The sequence below is a fragment of the Lissotriton vulgaris genome, chromosome 2_1, assembly GCF_964263255.1.
Source record: "Lissotriton vulgaris chromosome 2_1, aLisVul1.2, whole genome shotgun sequence".
Lineage (NCBI taxonomy): Eukaryota > Metazoa > Chordata > Amphibia > Caudata > Salamandridae > Lissotriton > Lissotriton vulgaris.
In genome coordinates this window covers 904,450,284-904,471,759 of record NC_141687.1, presented here as the reverse complement: position 1 = coordinate 904,471,759, position 21,476 = coordinate 904,450,284, and the positions used below count along the sequence as shown (strand labels likewise).

General features: G+C 44.4%; 1 protein-coding gene across 1 annotated transcript in view; it reads left to right on the top strand.

Moving 5' to 3' along the window:
* Nucleotides 1-21,476, top strand: part of SF3A3 (splicing factor 3a subunit 3) — a 255,515-nt gene that overhangs the window by 145,876 nt on the left and 88,163 nt on the right. The window contains exons 10-12 of the mRNA XM_086956436.1: nt 1,729-1,796; nt 2,708-2,815; nt 17,997-18,066. Coding sequence (XP_086812562.1) covers nt 1,729-1,796; nt 2,708-2,815; nt 17,997-18,066 — 246 coding nt within the window. The remainder of the gene's footprint in view (nt 1-1,728; nt 1,797-2,707; nt 2,816-17,996; nt 18,067-21,476) is intronic.

Sequence of the window (21,476 nt, the reverse complement as noted above, 5' to 3'; positions counted from 1 at the left end):
TGTACCACTAAATAATACACTGCTGTATGCATACATGTCCATGCCAATAAACCCAATTCAGTCTGTCTCCATCTTGAAATTGCCTCTGCTTCGAAAGGCGTTTTTAAAAAGAAATTTAAATTGTACAAATTGCTTGTGGGTCCCCGGCTTCCAGTAGTGATTCAGCGGAGGTCCTCAGGAGTAAAAAGTTTGGGAACCACTTCCTTAGATGTTAGACGAGCACTGTTGTATTATACTGAAATAACTGAATCTTTTCGTAAGACCAAATAGTTTTTTGTCGCTTTTGCACCACCTCACAAGGTAAACATCCTTTACAACGCAACTTTTACCACGCAGTGCCTTTACGACGCAACTTTTACAACGCAAACCATTACAACGCATTGCGCTGGGGGGCGCTTTAGGATAGGGAATAGGTTTAATTTACTATCCAACACCTTCCATACTATCCACGGGGACTGAAGTTGGAATAGTAAATTAAACTATTCACTATCCAGCGCCCCAAAGCACTATGCATTGTAAAGGCATGCGTTGTAAAAACCGCGTTGTAAAGGCATGCGTGGTAAAAGCATGCGTTGTAATGTCATACATCCCCTCACAAGGGCAATCCTATATCCAAATCAGGTATTGCTAGGTGGATTGTTAAATGTATTCAGATTTGCTATGCAAAAGCCAAAAGAACTCTAATGGTACCCCCTAGAGCACATTTGACTCGTAAGCTGGGAGCTACTATGGCCTTATTAGGGAACATCCCTTTTACTGACATCTGCAAAGCTGCAACATGGTCCCCACCACACACATTCACCAAGCACTATTGTGTAGATGTGTTAGCCAGACAACAGGCTAATGCGGGGCCAAGCAGTACTTAAAATGCTGTTTCACACAACTCCATCAGTTACAGGATAACCACTGCTTAGGGGTGATTGCTGTATAGTCAATGCATAAGCATGTGATCTACAGCTCACATGCCTCGAATGGAAAATGCTACTTACCCAGTATGCATCTGTTCTTGGCATGTAGAGCTGTAGAATCTCATGCGCCCACCCACCTCCCCGGGTTCTTGTAACTTCTGTAGTTCTCTTGTTACTATTCATATATATACACATGGACTTCTCTATTCTTTACTACTACTCCATTCTCTCACCCTCTGTGGGAAAACAATCTGAAGATGGTGTCGATGACCATGCACACTATCACGGAAAGGAGGAGTCACCTACCTGTTGACTAGGAAGACTTCTTCGAAGATGCACACTATCACCGAAAGGAGAAGTCACCTACCTCGTGACTAAGAAGACTTCTTTGAAGAAAAACAAAGTGCAAACATCCAGGCCCAATACTAGATGGCGATCTAAGCATAATCCTGAGATTCTACAGCTCTACATGTCAAGAACAGATGCATACTGGGTAAGTAGCATTTTCCTTTCTTCTGAAGTGTAATTTGTCACCCTAACACTATTGTTGCTTCATTTTGCTCTTTGAGTATCTTTTATGAAATTAATATTTACTACTGTGAAATATGTAATCATGGACAGTCCTATAAAGCTGCAGTTTTGTTTAACTTGAATTATCTTGATTTCGTTTATTAATCTTTGTTTTGGTTGAGATGAGTGGGTGGTTAAAAACCTTTTGGCCATCTGTTTGAATTTTATTTTGAATAACCCTGGCCCATGCTAAGATTGTGCACTCTAGTGAAGTAATCCTTCTCTGTATTGTGTTTCTTTTTATAAATAGGAATTAGCTTCCCTTGGTTTGGACAGATTGAAATCTGCCTTGATGGCACTTGGTCTAAAATGTGGAGGGTAAGACATTTTCTATTTCTTTATTCTTTTACATTTGTTGAAAATGATTATATGCAATTGTTTTTTTACTGTAGCACACTTCCTTTACTTGTTAGTTTGCAGTTAGCAAGGTATGCCATATTGTTTTTATCCCTGTACCATGGTAATTGTGCTGTAGCGACATGCACACCACAAATGATTTGACTGCCTTCTGGTGGTGTATACATGATGCTTTTAGTTTGTTTTAATAAGATTGTTAATGAAGCATCAGAATTGGGTCTTCTTGCTTCTTCTTGTCCAGCAAGATGACGCAGACAGACATTTTTCTTAGTACTCATTTGTGAGATAAAAAGTGTTGCTGAGAAAAAGTAGCGTCTTTCCTGGCATTTTTTGTGATCAACAACAAATAACAGTTGCTTTCCCTTGGTCCATGGAAAATATTTACAATTATAAATGCATAGCAGATCAATTTGGTAAGCTAGAAATAGTCATTGTATTTTTAGAAGAATATAAAGTGATGGATTCAGAATACATTACTTCAATTTTAATTTATGCAGTGTATGCCTAGCGTGTCATTTTGTGTTGGCATTTGTGACAGAATGGGGGAAGCAACCTTTGTGAAGATTTAGCTGCTCAGGAAAAGAATAATGAAGATATGAGGCAGAGCCCAAAAAGGCAAGGCATATTGAGTGTACAGTGCTTAATTTTGTATTATTCATTCCAAGTTGTACTCCAAATTATTCTGGTTTGCTTAATTCATCTTTTGTCATAAAATATTTACACAGTTTAACATTTTAGAACTGTTATCTGGGTTTTCCTACTGTTGGGAGGATTTGGAGTAGAAGGTTGAGGCAATAATATTCCTTAAACCAAGTTAAATATAATTTGATACAGTTGGATCTATTTGTCAATAATGAAACGCTTTTCTTCAGGACCCTAGAAGAAAGAGCGCAGAGGCTTTTCGGCACAAAAGGAATATCATTGCAGGCCCTAGATGCTTCCTTGTTTGCAAAGAATCCCAAAGCCAAAGGAGCAAGAAGGTAAGTTGTCCATAAGCAAACCAGGATGTTCTACTCTGCCCAGAATAGTATAGCAGTTTTGTTACATATCACTGGTTTATTATTGTTTAATGGCGCAGTACATGACTTGATATTTGGGAAGAGGTAAAGCAGGAGTACCTTGGCTCATCCCAAACGATAACACAATTGAGCCTAATTGTATGGGTCTAGATTGCACTACCTTACAAGGTTTTCATCTTCCATTCTCAAACCTGAGTTCACCCTAGATTCAGATAGGATGACCTGCCAAGAATCTGACAGGAAGCTAGGTGCATCAAACTTGGAGACCTAATTAATAAGTGGACTGTAATGTCCTTTCATTAACATGAAAGGGGCTTGCCTTTCAGCAGAATGAAAGCTTTAAGTATGTGCCAGTATAACACTTGGCTCCTTCTCGCTGCATTATGCATAAAAAAATGCTGCTCTAGTCACACCTTATGCTAAACAATTTAACGCATCAGTCGTAAGAGACCTGACCACTGTTGGCTAGTGTGCGTATACATGGACACACTGACCCACACAGTGTGGGACGGTACTCCACTATGTACATACTTAGGGAGTGGTACTCTGAGCCATCAAAACAATAGTGAGAGTCGCAGTCTCAATCTCAAATATTCCTTGTATACTGCTTGAGTGGACCAAGTTAGTGTGGAAAATATAAAACGATGTGCCTCCTTGACTGATATACATTTCTGTGTGCCAAACAAGCCATCTCAGATAAATGGGGTACAAAAGGGGGTGGTGATGGACGGAGCATCTGAATCAATCAAACATCACACCCAGTCAAAAGATCTGGGTTTAATCCATCACCGTTCTTTAGCCCACTCTGCCACCCCAGTTCAGACATGGCTATATGCAAATCAGTCTGACCCTGTGCCTCATGGGAACAGTCCAGCCCGAACTGCCAAGCCATGTTTTCCCTGGACCGGAAACAAGCTTCCGGGGACCGGTTTCTGGCATTCCAGCCGTCTTCAACCCGGCTTGCTTGAATCCAGTGGCAAAGTGAGCAAGGGACTCACGTCTGAGCATACCCTGCCACACTTATGGCGGCCAAAAGGGGGTGGTGATGGACGGAGCATCTGAATCAATCAAACACTCACACCCAGTCAAAAGATCTGGGTTTAATCCATCTCCGTTCTTTAGCCCTATCTGCCACCCCAGTTTAGACATGGCTATATGCAAATCAGTCTGACCCTGTGCCTCATGGGAACAGTCCAGCCCGAACTGCCAAGCCATGTCTTCCCTGGACCGGAAACAAGCTTCGGAGGACCGGTTTCTGGCATTCCAGCCGTCTTCAGCCCGGCTTGCTTGAATCCAGTGGCAAAGTGAGCAAGGAACTCACGTCTGAGCATACCCTGCCACATTTGTGGCGGCCAAAAGCGGTACAAAAGGGGCATGGCTCTCCGCACCGAATGCTGCACTGGTACAACAAGGTGTCCTCAAATTGGAAAAAGTTTCATCGTCCCTTCACAGAGCCAAAAAATTGTTCTAATTTTTTTTAGTTCATGTTCTGAGATATTTCCCATCCAACAGCAGAGAACGTACATGCTTTGGGAACTTTATAGCACTGCAAATAGTGGACACAGAAACCTCTTCTTGGTATTCCCGCTTTGACATGCCCAGAAACCCTGCGTCACTGCTGTCCTAGATCTTCTCCACAGGATGTTGGGCCATACTCTCAAACAGACTTCTATTGCTCACTCCAGAATACTTCCAATAAAATCAACAAACTCTTCCTCATAGCGCATATACGTTCTGAAAGAAGCAGACCATCCTTCCACAACAACAAATTACATGTTTAAATTGGAGGAGGTTCAACATTTGGTGTCCAAAGAAGCAGAATGATGCAAGCTTTGCCAAGGTTGAAACTGTGCTGCTGTATGTTTGATATATGGCCAAGTGTCATTCAGTTTTCTCTGTAAAGGTGCATTTGGCTGTTATTGCTACTGGTCACAAATGTTCTCAGACTCGATTTTTTTATAGTACAGTTATAATTTCCTAGAGAACCTTGACGTCGTCTTTCCCACTCAAAAAACTGTCCTACATTGGAGATGTAGGTTGCCTGGTCAAATGAATGATTTTTTTATTTGAACCCAAGCATTAATTAAAACACCTTTACCATATGTAATGGAAGGTGGCTTTAGGGGCTATTACATTGTATAGAAAGGTAAATGGATTTTAGGCCATAAACTATGATCTAGCACAGTAACGTTTCCATAATAATTTTCAACACTAATTAAGTGAGATAGGCAAATCGAAATATATGGTTTGTGTAGGGAGCTGTCCCTTTATATAGTGGACCAAAATGAGGTACACTGTGTAAAAAGTCCAGGCAACCCTTATTGGTTTCCAGAGGCAAAAATGATCACTCTAAATGCTCTCTTTTGTGGTAATGTGGCCAAGCAGCTTAGGCTTATTAGAGGGTAGTGCTAAACATTTGTTGTACTCACAGAAGCAATGAATGAGACACACTCAAGAATAAATTAGACCCAATTTTAGAAAAGCAAGTCATATTTTTATGTAAATTTTGATACCAAGAACTTACTTTTTTAAATATTGATTTTTACAGGTAAACAGTTCACTTAAATGCGTCTTTACGCAACAATGCTTCCTTATGGGAAAAAAGGTATATGTTGCACACAGTTATTTTACAGTCGGTTTCTGGGGGGGTTTCCTTTAGGGTCGTAGGGGGGGTCAAGGTCCAAAGTACCACCAGCTGTTACTTGTTACCTTCCCTTGGGCGTCCAAGTGCAGAGGTGCTGGTCGGGTTGGTAGATTTGCATGCTACACCCATGGAAAGAGGCTTCAGAGGGGGATTTGAAGACAATTCAGTGAGCTCCCAACGCGGGGCTCGGGTCACTAGGTTCCTAGGAACAAGGGAGCACACCTGATTTGTTGGTAGCCAGCCTGGGGTGTTCGGGTGCAGAGTGGAAAGGTCGGCTAGGCTCTCTGCGTCCTAGGGCCTTGCGGTTGTTGGTCTCGCCGGTTAAGGGTACAAAAATCAGGACTGCTTGCCACTCTGGAAATGACCCCTGTAAATCCCTAGTAAATGGCAACTCTGTTATCCGGGTAAGGAGTCTTTGGAGGCCCACCAGCTGTGTGCCAAACCGTCAACATCTCCCTTGAAGTGGAGGTGCCACTTTCCTGCAAGCTGCAGGCACGGACCTCAATGTCTGATTCATCGTTTTGCTGACCACCAGGTTCACCAATGCAGCAGCCATTCAGGAGGAGATCACCACACTCGCAGAGGTCAGATCCATCTCGCCACCAAATGTGAAGACGCCAGGACTTCCAGGAGCCGCCCTGCCCTAATGCCTAGGGTACCGGACACCGTGCAGAAACCAAAGCTTACTTGAAGTTCAATCTAGACTCCAACGCCGCAAAGACTAACCAGCTGACGGACGTAAGCACTGCAGAGGCCAGCACCGAGAGTGGCTCAGCCGTCCTGTTATGTCCCACTTTGGAGATCTGACCAAGAACGTGGGTGCCTGGGATGCTTGGGCTAAGCTGACAAAAAATCTCTGGACCCATACCTCCTGGCCCATGTCCACGACAACCAACTGTGCCCCCCTACTCCCAGGACCCTTGCGAACTGAGCCCCGTGGCTCCCGGACTTGTCCCGAAGTCCCCCTCTGCGGCCTATTTCTAGGTGGCCCTCCCTCTTTGCCTACGGTATAGCACGCAAGGCTACCAACCGGTCCAGCCCCTCTTCACCCGGACACGGCAGGGCAGGTAAACCCGAAATGCTGGTGGTTCTTTGGACCAGGGCTCCCTAGCACGTTACGTTCTAAAGGGGACCCCTGAAATACGATTGGACGGACCTGTATGTAGTACGTTTCGTTCTCCTTAGCAAAGCATTACTGCGTAAAAACACATATGTGTTACATTTTTATTTACTTGTACAAATTGATATCTCGAAAAGTACTTACCCAATTATGGCGTTTTTGGTGTTAAAATATATATAATATACCTGGCATTTTTCTAAATTGGTCTTGAGTTTCTTCTTGTGTGTCTCATGTATTGAATGTTCAACAAATGCTTAACACTACCTTTTGATAAGCCTCAATTGCTCGCCTTCACTACTGCAAAAGAGAGCTTTTGGAATTAGTAATTTAAGCTCTGGTAGCCAATAAGGGTAATCTGGACTTTCTACATTATGTACCTCCATTTTTGGTACACTACAGAAGAAGTCAGCTTCCTACATTGGTGGATCAGTGTTGGGATGCAAGACTTTGCATCTGCTGATATCACTTGGTTGATAGGTGATTCCACGAAGTAACCCAATTGACTTTAGTGAAAAATTATTTCTGTAATGTTTTAAATTTTTCCAAATTTTTCTAATCTGAACTATTAGCGCCTTTTGTTAAGTCTCTCTGTCCATTGTATTTGAATTTTTAAAAGTGTACCAGCAGTAAGGCCTTAAAAGTATGTTTTTAAAACTTTTCTCGATTTTCTTGAAAGATCCCAATTACAGTAAACATGTCCATCTCAGAGGATAGTCAAGGAAATCAACATGACCCCTGACCTGCAATGTAGCCTGAAGCAGTTAAAGGACCTCCTCAAGGCTTGCAAAATTGTAATGGGGTCTAAATCAACCAAGGCACAACTCCAGGAGTTGCTTGCTGAGTTCGATAGAGCCCAGGCAAGAGAAAAAGACAATGAAACCGTTGATAATGACCATGTCAGTGAAGATGAGCCTGCTAACAGTACTCATGGGGTTGATTCCTCCTCCAGTACCCCAGAGGAAGAGGAGAACAGTAGGAGCCTCTTACCTAAAACTGTACCTTGAGGTAGGCCAGGCCACGTCGCAAGCCAAGCTCCCAGTCAACATCAGACTCTCCCCTACCCTGCATACCTTCAGGAAGGTATTCAGCTGACACGGAGCTGCACCCCCCCCCCTCCCCCTTCCCCTTCCCCTTCCCTCCCCCCCCCCCCCCCTTCCCCACGGGTGAGCAGCGCGTTTTAAAAAGCCCCTGATTGATTGATTGACTCCAGGCCCCAAGAAGAACTAGAGGATCCAGACCAGGAAATGGAGAGACTAGCCAGAAGAGTAGCCCTGGAGTGCAGAATCCTGGCACCGGAGAAAGAAAGGGGTGAGATGGATCTAGCACCCATGAATAGTGTCCGCAACAAGGTAAATGGTGATAGGGAGGAAACCTTTGATCTCAAACTCCCCAAAGGGATTGTCCCCAAATATGTAGAGTGATAATATCAAAAAAAGGTTTACAGTCTTTGAGAGGGCTTGTAAAATGAGAAAGCTCAAACAAAAGTATTGTAGCTATCTACTCTGGGAGCTTTTCTCAGGCAAGTGCAGGGATAGATTCCTTATACTTAATGACCTTATGAAGGATACCCTGATTGAGGGCTTTAACTTAACACTGAGGAGTGCAAGATTAAGTTCAGAGAGACTCTTGAAACCGTGTGTCAGTTCTGGATTGACTTTGTCAGTCAAAGCACTAGGTGGTTAGTTAAAAAGGAGTAAGGTGCTCAAATATTTTGGGCTTTATAATTTACTTATGAAAGAGCATCTGTTAAGAACCTGTACTTCTGAAAAATTGTATCAATACTTAGTGGACTAGATTTGGTATTTCCCCAGGAGTTGGGAAAGAAAGCTGACCATGGATCAAAACTGGGGTGCCCAAAGAGTATCATGGAGGTGGTGACCAAAAAATGTGGGTGCTGACTTAACCCACTTTTGAGAGCATCAGATAGCAAGTTGCTGCACAGGAAAAGGGAGATATCAGTGGCTCCCATAGAATCTGTTGGGAAGAGGGACTCCTGTGTGCCAAGCAAGAGATCCCAAACCTGGTGCCACTTGGAGAGTGGTATGGCTTCCGCAATACAGAGTGTTCTTACTTTCATTGACCCATGACATCCCTCTAGCTGGGTATCTTGGCCAGGCAAATACTTTGAGTAGGCTTGTCACCCACTTCTACTGTCCAAACGTCCCAGGTACTATGTAATCAATACACAGCATGTGAATTCAGAAAGATTCATGATGAAAATCAAAAAGGTTACTTCCGAGTAGAAGTAGTTTTGCAACTTGAAGACTTTCAGGATTCACTTGCGACCTTCTCACCTCTGCCAGAAAACCAATGTGGAGATTTGCAAACGGGGATAAGGACAATAAATCAAACATGAATCAATCTATAAACATCAGGACACCGGGGGAAATAATCTGAAGATGGCAACCATGCAATGAATCCTCTGGGATGTCCGTCTGAACTCCTACATGAGGGTCACAACACCAAATTGTCGAGGATCCCAACTTTAAAAAAAAAAGAAAGAAAAAAGTGTTCAAGCTGCAAAACTACTCCTACCAGTAAGTAACCATTTTGTTACTGAGCACCCTACCTGTATGCAAAACACCTGCTGTTTTCTTCATGGCCTAATCCTGTATTACTTCCTTCGTAGATAACTTTTCTTTTTGTGGGAATGAGTGTCTTAAATGTAAAACTGGAGCAGCCAGGAATACCATGTTATCTGCTACCAAGACTGGTGTTCATAGCTTCCTTATTCTCCAGCAGCTCCACTTCAACAGACTTGCTTGTAGAGATGTGTTGTAATGAACCAGAACTTGTAAGATGTGGGAGGGCCCTTATAGCATTTCTGTGACAAGCTGACTCGTGGCCCAGCATTCCATCCAACACTTTTTTGTAGATCATTTTGTCATGCTGCTCACCTGTGCCCTGCAGACTGTAGTCAAATGAAAAACTGAGATGTTGGCAACTCAACCCCTAGTCCTCACTTTTCATTGTCATTCCTTTCTTCTCTGCTCCTAGCACTGTGAAAAGTGTTTGAGGAAAGGAAATTAAAGTGGTGCACCTGTAAGATGTGGGAGTGGGAGGGCCCTTATAGCGTTTCTGTGACAAGCTGACTTGTGGCCCAGTGTTAAGTGCCTACCCCTATCAAGACATTGTGCCTCATTTGTTTTGGTTATAATTGTCTTATTGCAACCACATAGTGACATCAGAGCCCCAGTACATTCCGAAAAATAATGTTCGAGGCATATGAGCTGTAGATCAGATGCTGTGCATAGATCGCCATCTACTGTTCGGTCCGGATGCTTGCACTTTTTTTTTCTTCGAAGAAGTCTTTCCAGTCACAAGGTAGGTGACTCCTCCTTTCGGTGATAGTGTCCATGGGCACCGACTCCATTGTTAGATTGTTTTTTTCCACCATCTGGTTCGGCCGTCTATCGTTGCTCTCCGGTCTAACACTGTTCCTTCGGTTCCCCTCGGCACGCAAGATACTCTCCCTAGACGGTATTGTTTTCGATCGCGTCTCCTTTTCTATCGCACCTCATACTTACTTAAATTAATCTTTGAACGGAAAGTTAGTGGAAGGCCGTCGGGCCTACCCGCGTCGGGTCGACCTGCATTCAATGGAACAAACTTACTTCAAATTCTGCCTTCGGTGTCATGCGAAATACCCGTGCACCAACTCACACGAAGTGTGCAAACTGTCTTTGTCCCCTGATCACAGAAAACAAGACTGCGAAATGTGCCAGGCTTTCTGCTCCAAGGAGACTGTCGGGCTCAACGTCGCAACATGCTGAGCCAGCACACAAGATCCATTCCAGACATCTTCGATCAACAATCCGACGAAGAGGCCGGCGAGGCCATGGGAACCGAGGAATTCGACTCAGACCAAGAGGAGGACATCCCACATGGTCAACATACCTTGAGTACAGCTCCCCCCTCGTCCCAAGAGACAATTCCAATTAAAAAGAGGCTCTGTTCCAACCTGTCCCCTCTGGCCCCGGTCGGCACAGAGATCATACTTCTGACTCCCTGAACTCTGGCTCGGCACCAAAGACTACCAAAAAGCCTTCCGGCTCCGAAAACTCACTCCAAACCGAGTTCGAAGCCCAGCCCTTCGGGGTCGAAACACCAGTCCGGTAACGCTCCCCACCATTCGGCCCCGAAAAAATCGTTGGATCAGAAGACATCAGTGGTTTCGAGTCCGGCATGCTGAAACAGAAGTGTAGAAAACAACTACAAAGCCCAGTTTCGATGCCCCAATTGAAAAACCGGATCCAAAACAAGATTCTGTATATCCATCCACAGACTCGCCATATCACCACTAAAGTGACTCTAAAAAGAAGGGCTGATGCAGAAGAAGAATATCATATCCCTTTAAAGAAGACATCTGTTGGAACTAACCCTTCCCCTTCCCCTCCTCCTCTTCCTCCACCACCTTCCCCTCAGCTTCAATCAATTTCACCTGAACATTCACCACCACATACACCTGACAACGAGAATGCTGGGGATGATGGTAGGGATGATGATCAGCCATTACAAGACCCATGGGATGATTAGAACACCAATTCGTCCACAGGCAATGATCCCGACATGTGCCCTACCAAACCCTCTCCACCAGATGATAGTGTAGGCTACATTGAGTTACTGGGTAGAGCCGCCACCTACCATGGGGTGTAGCTACATAAGGAGTCATTAGAAGAGGATTTCATCTTTGAAACCCTCAGCACCACACAGAAGTCATCACATACACTACCCATGCTTAAAGGGATGGTCAGGCATGTAGATTACATTTTTAATGACCCAGTCAGAGCTCGTATTCTTTCCCCTAGAGTGGATAAAATTACAAGCCAGCACATCAAACCCAATATATATAAGGGGACAATTGCCTCTAGACTCCCTGGTTGTGTCCAATGCAAGAAAAAGAGCCAACTCCCAAATAATACGAGAGGCTCCACCTCCTGATATGGAATCAAAACTTATTGACGCTTCTGGGAAAAGGGTAGCTTCTCAAGCAGCCAACTTCTGGCGCGTCTCCAACACTCTGGCACTGTTAACGCGATACAACAGTGCGCACTGGGATGAAATGGAACTACTAATACAATATTTACCCCCGAAACACAAATCAAAAGCACAAGATCTGGTTCATAAAGGGCAACTTATTACTAACAATCAAATAAGATGCTCTCTAGATGCTGCAGACACCGCTGCTAGAGCTATAAACACTAGTGTCCTTCTAAGAAGGCATGCCTGGCTCCGTATGTTTAGTTTTAAACCTGAGGTTCAAACCTCCATTTTAAATACCCCATTCGATAAGGAACATCTATTTGGCCCAGTGGTAGATTCTTCACTTGAAGATGAAGAAAGACACTTAGGTAGCCAAATCTATGGGAGCCCTTTAGTCCACACAGGGTTGTGCTTCCTTTAGACGCTCCTTTTACCGAGAAGGTCACAGGAACACCTCATCAGAGGCTACCTCCACCTATAAGGGCAGTAACCAACCCTCTTCATCCAGGGGTTATTTCAGGGATGGTTACAGAGCTAACAACGGTAAGGTCAGGGGCCGGGTTTCAAACACACGCGCCTCCCCCGCCGACACAAAGCAGTGACTTGCCGTCACTCCCCTCCGACCACTCCACACCTGTCTGGGGAAGACTGCCAGATTTTCTACCGATCTGGCAATCAATAACAGGCAATTGGGTATTCCAAATTATCCGTTCTGGTTACTGCCTGGAATTTATCAACACACCTCCAAATATTCCACCAAAGCCCCACAAACTATCACCAGACCATCTACACCTCCTCAAACAAGAGGTTCAGTCTCTACTTCTAAAAGGGGCTATAGAGCCTGTGCCGCCCCAACATCACAGGTCGGGCGTATACTCCTTTTATTTCCTAATTCCCAAAAAAGACTGTTCTCGCAGACCAATTTTAGATATCAGAGAACTCAACCGCACATTCAGTCAGACCATTTCCTCATGGTGACACTTCAAGAGGTACTTCCTCTACTACAGAAAGGCAATTTTCTATCTGCTCTAAAAGACGCCTACTTTCCTTTACAAGTTCACCCTGCTCATCGCAAATTCCTCAGGTTTGTGGTAGCGGGTCAACACTATCAGTTCAGGGTACTCCCATTCGGTGTCAACACCGCCCCCAGAGTCTTCACAAAGTGTCTGGCGGGAGTAGCTGCTCACCTAAGTAGACATAGCATTCACGTCTTCCGGTTCTTAGACGATTGGCTTATCAAAGCCAACACGTACCAACAATGTCTGCAGCTCACTTTCAGGAAAATTCGGGTACTTCATCAACTAGGGTTCACAATTAATGTGCCAAAGTCACATCTCCAAACAACCAATACAAAGGACTACCTAGGAGCCACCATAGATACTCAAAAAACTCTAGCTTTTCCCAGCTCTGCCAGAGTTGGAAATATTCAGGCTTTAGTTCTCTGCTTTCAGCCCAACCATTGGATTCCAGCTCAAACTTACATGCAGCTACTGAGAATGATCGATTTTGGAAAAGGGGGTGGTGATGGACAGAGTTTCTGAATGATGCAGAATACTCTTACCCAGTCAAGAGATCAGGGCTTGATCCATCACCGTTTTTTAGCTCACTGCACCATCCCAGCTCAGAACCTGGCTACATGCAAATTAGTCTGTTCCTGTCCCAGTGCATGATGGGAACAGGGCAAACCAAACTACCAAGCCAATTCTTATACTGGGAAGGAAACAAGCTTCCGGGGACCGGTTTCTGGCATTTCAGCCGTCGTCGGCCAGGCTTGCTTGAATCCTGATGGTGCAATGAGCAAGGGACTCTCGTCTGAGTATACCCTCCCACAGACTAATTTGCATGTAGCCAGGTTCTGAGCTGGGATGGTGCAGTGAGCTAAAAAACAGTGATGGATCAAGTCCTGATCTCTTGACTGGGTAGTAGTATTCTGCATCATTCAGAAACTCTGTCCATCACCACCCCCTTTTCCAAAATCGATTTTGTCCACACTGTGTGGGAGGGTATACTCAGACGTGAGTCCCTTGCTCATTGCACGATCAGGATTCAAGCAAGCCAGGCCGACGACGGCTTAAATGCCAGAAACCGGTCCCCGGAAGCTTGTTTCCTTCCCAGTATAAGAATTGGCTTGGTAGTTTGGTTTGCCCTGTTCCCATCATGCACTGGGACAGGAACAGACTAATTTGAATGTAGCCAGGTTCTGAGTTGGGATAATGCAGTGAGCTAAAAAAACGGTGATGGATCAAGCCCTGATCTCTTGACTGGGTAAGAGTATTCTGCATCATTCAGAAACTCTGTCCATCACCACCCCCTTTTCCAAAATCGCTACTGAGAATGATGTCATCCTGCATAATGATCGTTCCCCATGCCAGACTGCTCGTGTGTCCACTTCAAGAATGCTTAGCCAGTCAGTGGAACCAGTCGCAAGGTTTATTGACCAATCTAGTGATGGTAAGCAGCCATACTCCTCGCTCTCTGCAGTTGTGGAACACCCAAAATGTATCAAAAGGACGTGTGTTCATAGACCCGGCTCCACAGATAGTACTGACAACGGACGTGTCCCTCACTGGCTGGGGAGCTCATCTACAACATCACACAGTGCAAGGCTTGTGGAGCCAACAACAGAAGTTGCTCCACATCAATCACCTAGAGCTGCTTGCAATATTCCTAGCACTCAAAGCGTTTCAAACTCCCCTAGAGGGCAAAGCTGCCCTAATTCATCCAGACGACTTGACAGCCATGTATTACTACAAAAAACCGGGGGGGGGGGCACACTCTCTCCACTTAGCCCAAGACATCTGGAGGTGGGCCGTTCACTGCAAACTTTATCTCCTAGCGGAAGACCTCCCAGGACTCAACGACCAGATTACAGATCTCAGCAGGCAGAGACAGCAATGGGAATTCCACCCTCAGGTCCTCCTTCCATACTCTCAACATTGGGGATTCCCTCACATAGACCTGTTTGCCACATACCAAAACGCAAAATGCCCAAACTTCGCGTCCAGGTATCCGCACCCATTGTCAAAAGGCAATGCACTATGGATGAATTGGTCAGGTATATTGGCTTATGCGTTTCCGCCTCTCCATTCATTCCATTTGTGATTTGGAAACTCAACCAAGCGTCCCTGACACTAATCCTAGTCGCTGCCACATGGGCTTATCAGCCTTGGTTCACAACCCTTTTGGACCTCTCAGTAGTTCCTCATCAGAAGCTACGTCTTACACCAAGTCTTCTCACACAGAGCCATGGAGACATAAGACTTCCAGACCCCAGACAACGCGATCTGGCTCCTGAATTCTTAGAGTTTGGCTATCTTAATTTACCATCAGACTGCATGAATATTATCAAAGAGACTAGACGTCTCACCACAAAAGCCTGCTATGCAGCAAAGTAGAAGCGGTTTGTGATATACTGTAATAACAACCACATCAACCTACTTGATGCTTCTGTGCAAAACATTATTTGTTATTTGTTACATCTACAACTTTCCAATTTAGCATACCTTACATCTGGCTGCAATAGCTGCATACCTCCAGAATAGACCACATTTATCTCTTTTTAGAGTGCCTGTTATCATAGCCTTTATGCAGGGACTCAAAAGTCTCATTCCCCCCGAGACATCCAGCTGCTCCAGTATGAAATCTCAATATTCTCACCAGACTAATGGGTCCACCCTTTGAGCCATTGCACAAATGTGAACTGCAATTTCTCACATGGAAAGCAGCTTTCCTCGTTGCTATCACATCACTCAGAAGAGTGGGTGAGCTTCAGGCATTAATTATAGAAGAACCTTTTTTTACAAATGTACCAAAATAAAGTGGTTCTTCGGACTAATCCTAAATTCCTTCCTAAAGTCATTCTGCTTTTCATATCAAACAATCTGTTGAGTTACCCGTGTTCTTCCCTCAACCAGATTCAGTGGCAGAATGTGCCTTACACACATTAGATGTGAAGAGAGTATTGTAATCAGGTATCGCAAGGTGGATAGTCCAGTGCATTCAAGTATGCTATGCAAAAGCAAAACTAATGTTAACAGTTCCCCCTAGAGCACACACTACACGCAAATATACCAATAGATGACATATGCAAAGCTGCAACATTGTCTACACCTCACACATTCACAAAACACTATTGTTTAGATGTGTTAGCAAGAGAACAAGCTAGTGGGCCAGCCAGTTTTACGTACACTATTTAAGACCACTGCACCATCACCATCTTCCGGCAGACAGAGCTTGCACCAGAAGGATATCGGTCGTGGAGAGACGAAGTCCTAAGAATCAAACTATTTTCTTAAAAAAAAGACCCACAGACAAACAAGGGCAGGAACTTCTATCCACACCAGAGACTTATCAGTCAACCTCAATTGAGAGGAGAGCACAAGACTTATTAGGCTGTGGCATATTTAGAAGATCGAAGGGACCAGAGGAGGTGCACCGCGTTTATCAAACGAATAATAGACCCCATGAGAGAGTGTCTTTTAAACAAGAGGAGAATATAAACGAGCAACAAATATGCTGATGTGCCGGTTATCAATAATCAGGAACAGATTCTTAAGTTTGAATATATAATAGGATGCCGATACGCACAAAAGTTACAGGAACCAAAGCGAACGCACATGACTAGCATGCAATAAGGATTTTATTAAAGTGGTAACCATCCAGTGCCCTTTATTAGGAGAGACACATCATACAGTCTTGAAAAAGATGGTATATAACTACTAAAAACCATCGAAACGCTTCGACGCCCATACCAGCACAATCACGAGACCAAACTTATTCCTGCAGACAGGACTTTCTAAGCAAGTCCAGGATTTTGTTTAATATTGGTCGGTTTTTGATGTGCAATTTTGATGACAAGCAATATTGTCTGTGTCTGTCTCTCTAATTGTCTGTTTTTGTGCTCAGTTGACAAGCACAATAACCAGCTTGTGTTTGGAAATTAGTGTGTTTTGTAGTAGATTTATGAATTTTTTAGATGCACATGATTGTGATACATACTGTTTGTTTTTAATGAAATTATAATCTGTTTTGCGTCTTTTTTAAATTGTATTGTTGATGAAATTTCTTCTTCTTTTAAAAATAAAATGTGAAAACCTTCTTTTTAAGACCTTAGCAGCTATGGAACGTCCAGCTCCAGTGCTGAACGTTCCATTGCGCAGGTGCAGTTGGAACGTCCGACGGCAGCACTCCCGAGGTAGTGGTGCCATCGGCCGTTGGACTGGGCGCAGCACTTATGAGGTTATACAAACATCTTTGTCCATGTATTATATGTGTCAGATATTGGTACAAATATATTGGCTTACATTTAAGTTGTTCTTCGCCAAGGGATACCTTGTTATTTCACTGTTTACTAGTACCCTATTCCCCTGGTTTGTTAAGGGGTCTCTCTCGTTTATTTTTACACAGATACAGGTTAGCCACCGCTTTGAGAGAGAACTGCTATATAATCTATGTGCAGCATATGATCTACAGCTCATATGCCTTGAACGGAAAATGCTAATTATCCAGTATGCATCTGTTCTTGGCATATGAAGCTGTAGAGTAATATGCGCCAACCCGCCTCCCCGGGTACCTATGCCTGTTGCAGTAACATCTTACTTATGCAATCATGGGCATCCCCTTTTACTTCTCTTACTAACTCCATTATCACCCTCTGCGGGAAAACAATCTAACAATGGAGTCGATGCCCATGCGCACTATCACCGAAAGGAGGAGTCATCTTCCAAGTGACTGGAAAGACTTCTTCGAAGAAAAACAAAGTGCAAACATCCGGGCCCAACACTAGATGGCGATCTATGCACAGCATATAACTCTACAGCTCTATATGCCAAGAACAGATGCATACTGTGTAAGTAGCATTTTGCTTACACCCAGTCATAGGGAGAAAACACTCCCTCATGAATAAAAATAAATCAATATAAGTCCACTGTAAACTCTAGCTGTTTGATTGAAACTGCTGGAGGACCTACCAGCATTTCAGCACCAAGATTTTCCACATATTTCCAGCATGCTAATTTTTACTGAATTACATTTGCTCTTAAATGAGTTACCAGTCAGCATAATTTTAGTTACATGACCTTGATGCATATTCTTGGACGGTACCTCAGGAGAGTCTTTGACTTGTCATTTGACGTGGAGTTTTACTTGAATTACTAAAAGTGAATTGACACTGAAGTCATGAATTTATTTTTATTTATTTACAAACGATTAGCTAGGAGGTGAATTCTTTAGCTAAAAGTAGTGAAGAAAACTGAGGATCTTAAATATGTATAAAAGGGAGGTGCTGTAAAGTGTTACATTCTTGCATTTTAATTTTGTATGTGAATTTATTTGTTAAATATCTTGCTAAACACTTCAAAATTATTTCCCTTACAATGTTTCTCTTTTTTTTGCAGGGACATGGAAAGGAACAAAGATATTTCTTTTCTAGAGGCTCAGGTCTATGAATATGTGGAAGTTCTTGGGGTAAAAACACAGTTCTTTCACATATGTATTTTTGACAGAGTGTATCTGGTGTTTGTAAACGTGGGGAAGTTTTTAAATCTGATGTGTAAAAATGTAAGCTGTTCTCCCACTGATTTCCCAATTGACTGCTGAGTGGTAATATGGGAGGTGGTCTGGGACAGATGTGAATGTAAGTGTCTTATTTATTATGAGATTCATAGGTCTCGGCTTATGAAAGCCGCGCGCATGTGCTGCTCTGGTCTTTCGAGAACTTTTTGGAATCAATACAGATTCCAAAGCTCTCGGGGACGGAGTTGAAGCCCCGCCCGTCTTTTTAGTTGGTTCGTGTCATCTTGCATGCAAAATGCTGGCTGCTGATTGTAAAGGAGGCTTCTTAGTCCTTTTGGCCCCGCCCACCGGGATTGGATCGTTAACTGGCGGCGTGTTACTATCTCCTTCATTAGTTGCCATGCACTTTTTTCTTCTCATTGGGTTTTGGCAAAGTCATCCGGCTGTTTATTTTCGCATCCCGCTTTAACTTGAAGTGAAAGCGCGATGCGAAAATAAACATGCGGCTGCCTTTGCAGTACCTCGCTTGTTTTCTATAACAGTTTCATGGCGTGTGAAAATTGTGCTTAAATCATTAGTGGAATTAAAGGCTGAGATTTCGTGGAAGTGATAAAACTTAGTTTGAGATTTTCTCGGGGTGTTGTAGCTCTCCGTCAAGCATATCAATCCAGCACGAGGCGGCATTTCTGAAACCAGAGGAACCAGACAGGACACAGGAAGGATGACTTGGGAGCGGTCTGAGCCAGATACCCATCGGAGAGGGGGTGGCCGACCCGAAAGGGACAGACATACAAGACCCTGGCGGAGGGCGACGCTGGCGACACTGCACTCCCGGGGGCAGGGACGAAGGGAAAGACGTGGACTGAACTGAAACTCGAGCGCAGGTAATTCACCGCTTCTTGTTTCGTGGATACAGGGTCCAATGCGGGCGCATCTACTCAGCCTCTCATCCTTCTGAGGTCGACACCATTGGATATTCTCGTTTAACTTGCTCCACAGTGATTGCTTACCTGCCCCCTCTCTCCTTCCTCCAGGTTTTCCTCCATATGGTAAACTGCTCATGCATTTTGCATTAGGCCGGGCGCTCCCGCTCCGTCTGGAGCGAATTGCAGGGAGAGAGTGCCTCACTCCGAGCCATCCATCAGCTGATTATTGATTCATGGACGAGCCTCCGGCGGAAGCAGGAGATGAACTCGTGTTATAACAGACTGGGCGCGCAGCGATAAATCCAGACCTGGGTGCATGTCTGAGCAGGGCCCAAAAACACCGGGAGGGGGCGCTAGTGGTAGGTGCCCTCGTGTCACCCACCCCGTGACACAATACAATTTGTACGACAATGAGGTCAATAGGATAGGATAATGCTGTGTCATGTAAAGCTATACCTTGGGGCCAAGGTCGCTGCAAAAGAAAAAGCAAGAAATTAAAATGCCGTGTTATCCTATAAGGCTGAAAAAACGGTTTGCCTCTAACATTAGGGGTGGCCTACAGATCGGAGTTCCAGTGCCAGTAAATATCGCATTCTCCAGAGTCCCGCAAATTACGTCTATTAGAGGAGGCACGCTTAAAACATATTACATGCAGTTTGTGGTCTGCGGCGCGTGGCCCTCTTTATAGCAAGTGCATCGCTGGACTGCCTTGCCGCTTTATAACTCTGCTGATATGTCCATGAATGATTGAAATATGTTTGCATTTCGCAAAAAAGTTGCCCCAAAAGGAACAACCCTGCGCTAGATTAGGGTAAGACCGGTTGAAGAAATGTAAATAGAGGGGGGCAGCCAACATTAGGTCTCTAAAGAGATGGGTTTCTAAGAGGCTCTTGAATGAGTTCTCGTATGTGGCACCTCTGATATGATCCGGTAAACGTTTCCAGAGTTTCGAGGCTGAGAAGGAGCGCCCACCTGCTCTGGCTTACTTAATCTTGCAGCAAAGTTTAAGATTGTTAGATGTTACATGTTAACATACTTAAATAAAATTCTTTAAAAATTTTTTAAAAAACACTGCACTTAGCAGTTTGTCAGTATCTCACTGGAACGTACCAGTAATCAGTCGGGAAAGACTGAGTCGGCCTCTTGCAGGAGTAACCAAGCGTGAGTACAACGCGTGTGCAGGCTGGCCACGGGTTCAAAACATGACGAGCCGGCTAATCTATCAGTCCTTTGCCATGGCTTGGGAGCACGGCTGACCTGGCGAGTGCCACGAAGCACCGATTATAAAAGATGTTAACGATCCAATAACGGACGGCCTACAAGTAGTTCATGATATTTAAACCTTTGGGAAATGAACCGCATTTTCATATTAGCAGCAGAATTGCATGTTCCGCAGACACAGGAGGGATGAAGCAAAACCTCTATTTCCTGGACAAAGGGGGCTCTGGGTTCTAGGGTGACCCCACCCCTGCTAATAGGTATTTCTAACACCGTTTCTGGCAAATGACATAATACGGAGTGTGGGTGCCAGATTTCCTGGCTCCTCTGAAGCGTCCTTGCAGAGTTTATGGGGGCTGTGTTGAAAGTCTCTTTTCGAAGGACACGGGGCCCGCAGCTGGGGGGATGAGGGCGGCAGAGAGGTCTCCCTTTGAGTACGAAATAAACAAGCAGGTTGCAGGGCCTACCAGCGGCCCCAACGTGCTAAAACCGGTTTAACAATGGCTGCATGACCTGCTCAGTGGGTTACTGGGGGGGCGGGAGTAGAGGTTGGTGATCGTCCTACGTGGGTTAAGGCTGGCGGGTTTCAGCAAAGAGGTTAACTGTCTCTCACCCCTACCATTTACAGTGCCCCTTATTTTGCACAATGCTTAGCACATTATGTAGCTCTGCGGTTTAGCCCTCGTGGTGCAGTGCTTTGTGATAAAAAAAATCCAATGGGAAGCAAAGTAGGGGCCAGAAAATGACGCAGTTCCAGGGCAAACTACGATAAAGTGAACAAGGTTGTTCGCTACCACGTCACGCCCAGAAGAGATTTCCTGTCCTGTTCAATGCTTGCTTTTGCCTCTCTGACACACTTTATTCAGCAAAAATATGATAGTCTTCAATCAGTGGCCAATTGTATGTAGACACAGGCACCTTACACACACCAGGACTCGTACTGCGTCCTACTGAGGAGTCATCAAGGCCAAAGGGCAGACAGACAGGCTGCTTGCAAATTGTGTAAGAGGGCACACTGCCTCCTCCCTGGCCCACCAGTAACCATAATCCAGCTAACTCGTGAAATCTATTTTCAAAGTGGATGACACGTAGATAGTAAGAAAACTCGATCGGTTATTGCAATTAAAGATTGCCAGTGTGCTTCTCCGTTGTGCACGACGTGGCTTTTAATACCAATATATATTGAGACGAGTAGGTGGGAAAACACAAGCGAGAAAA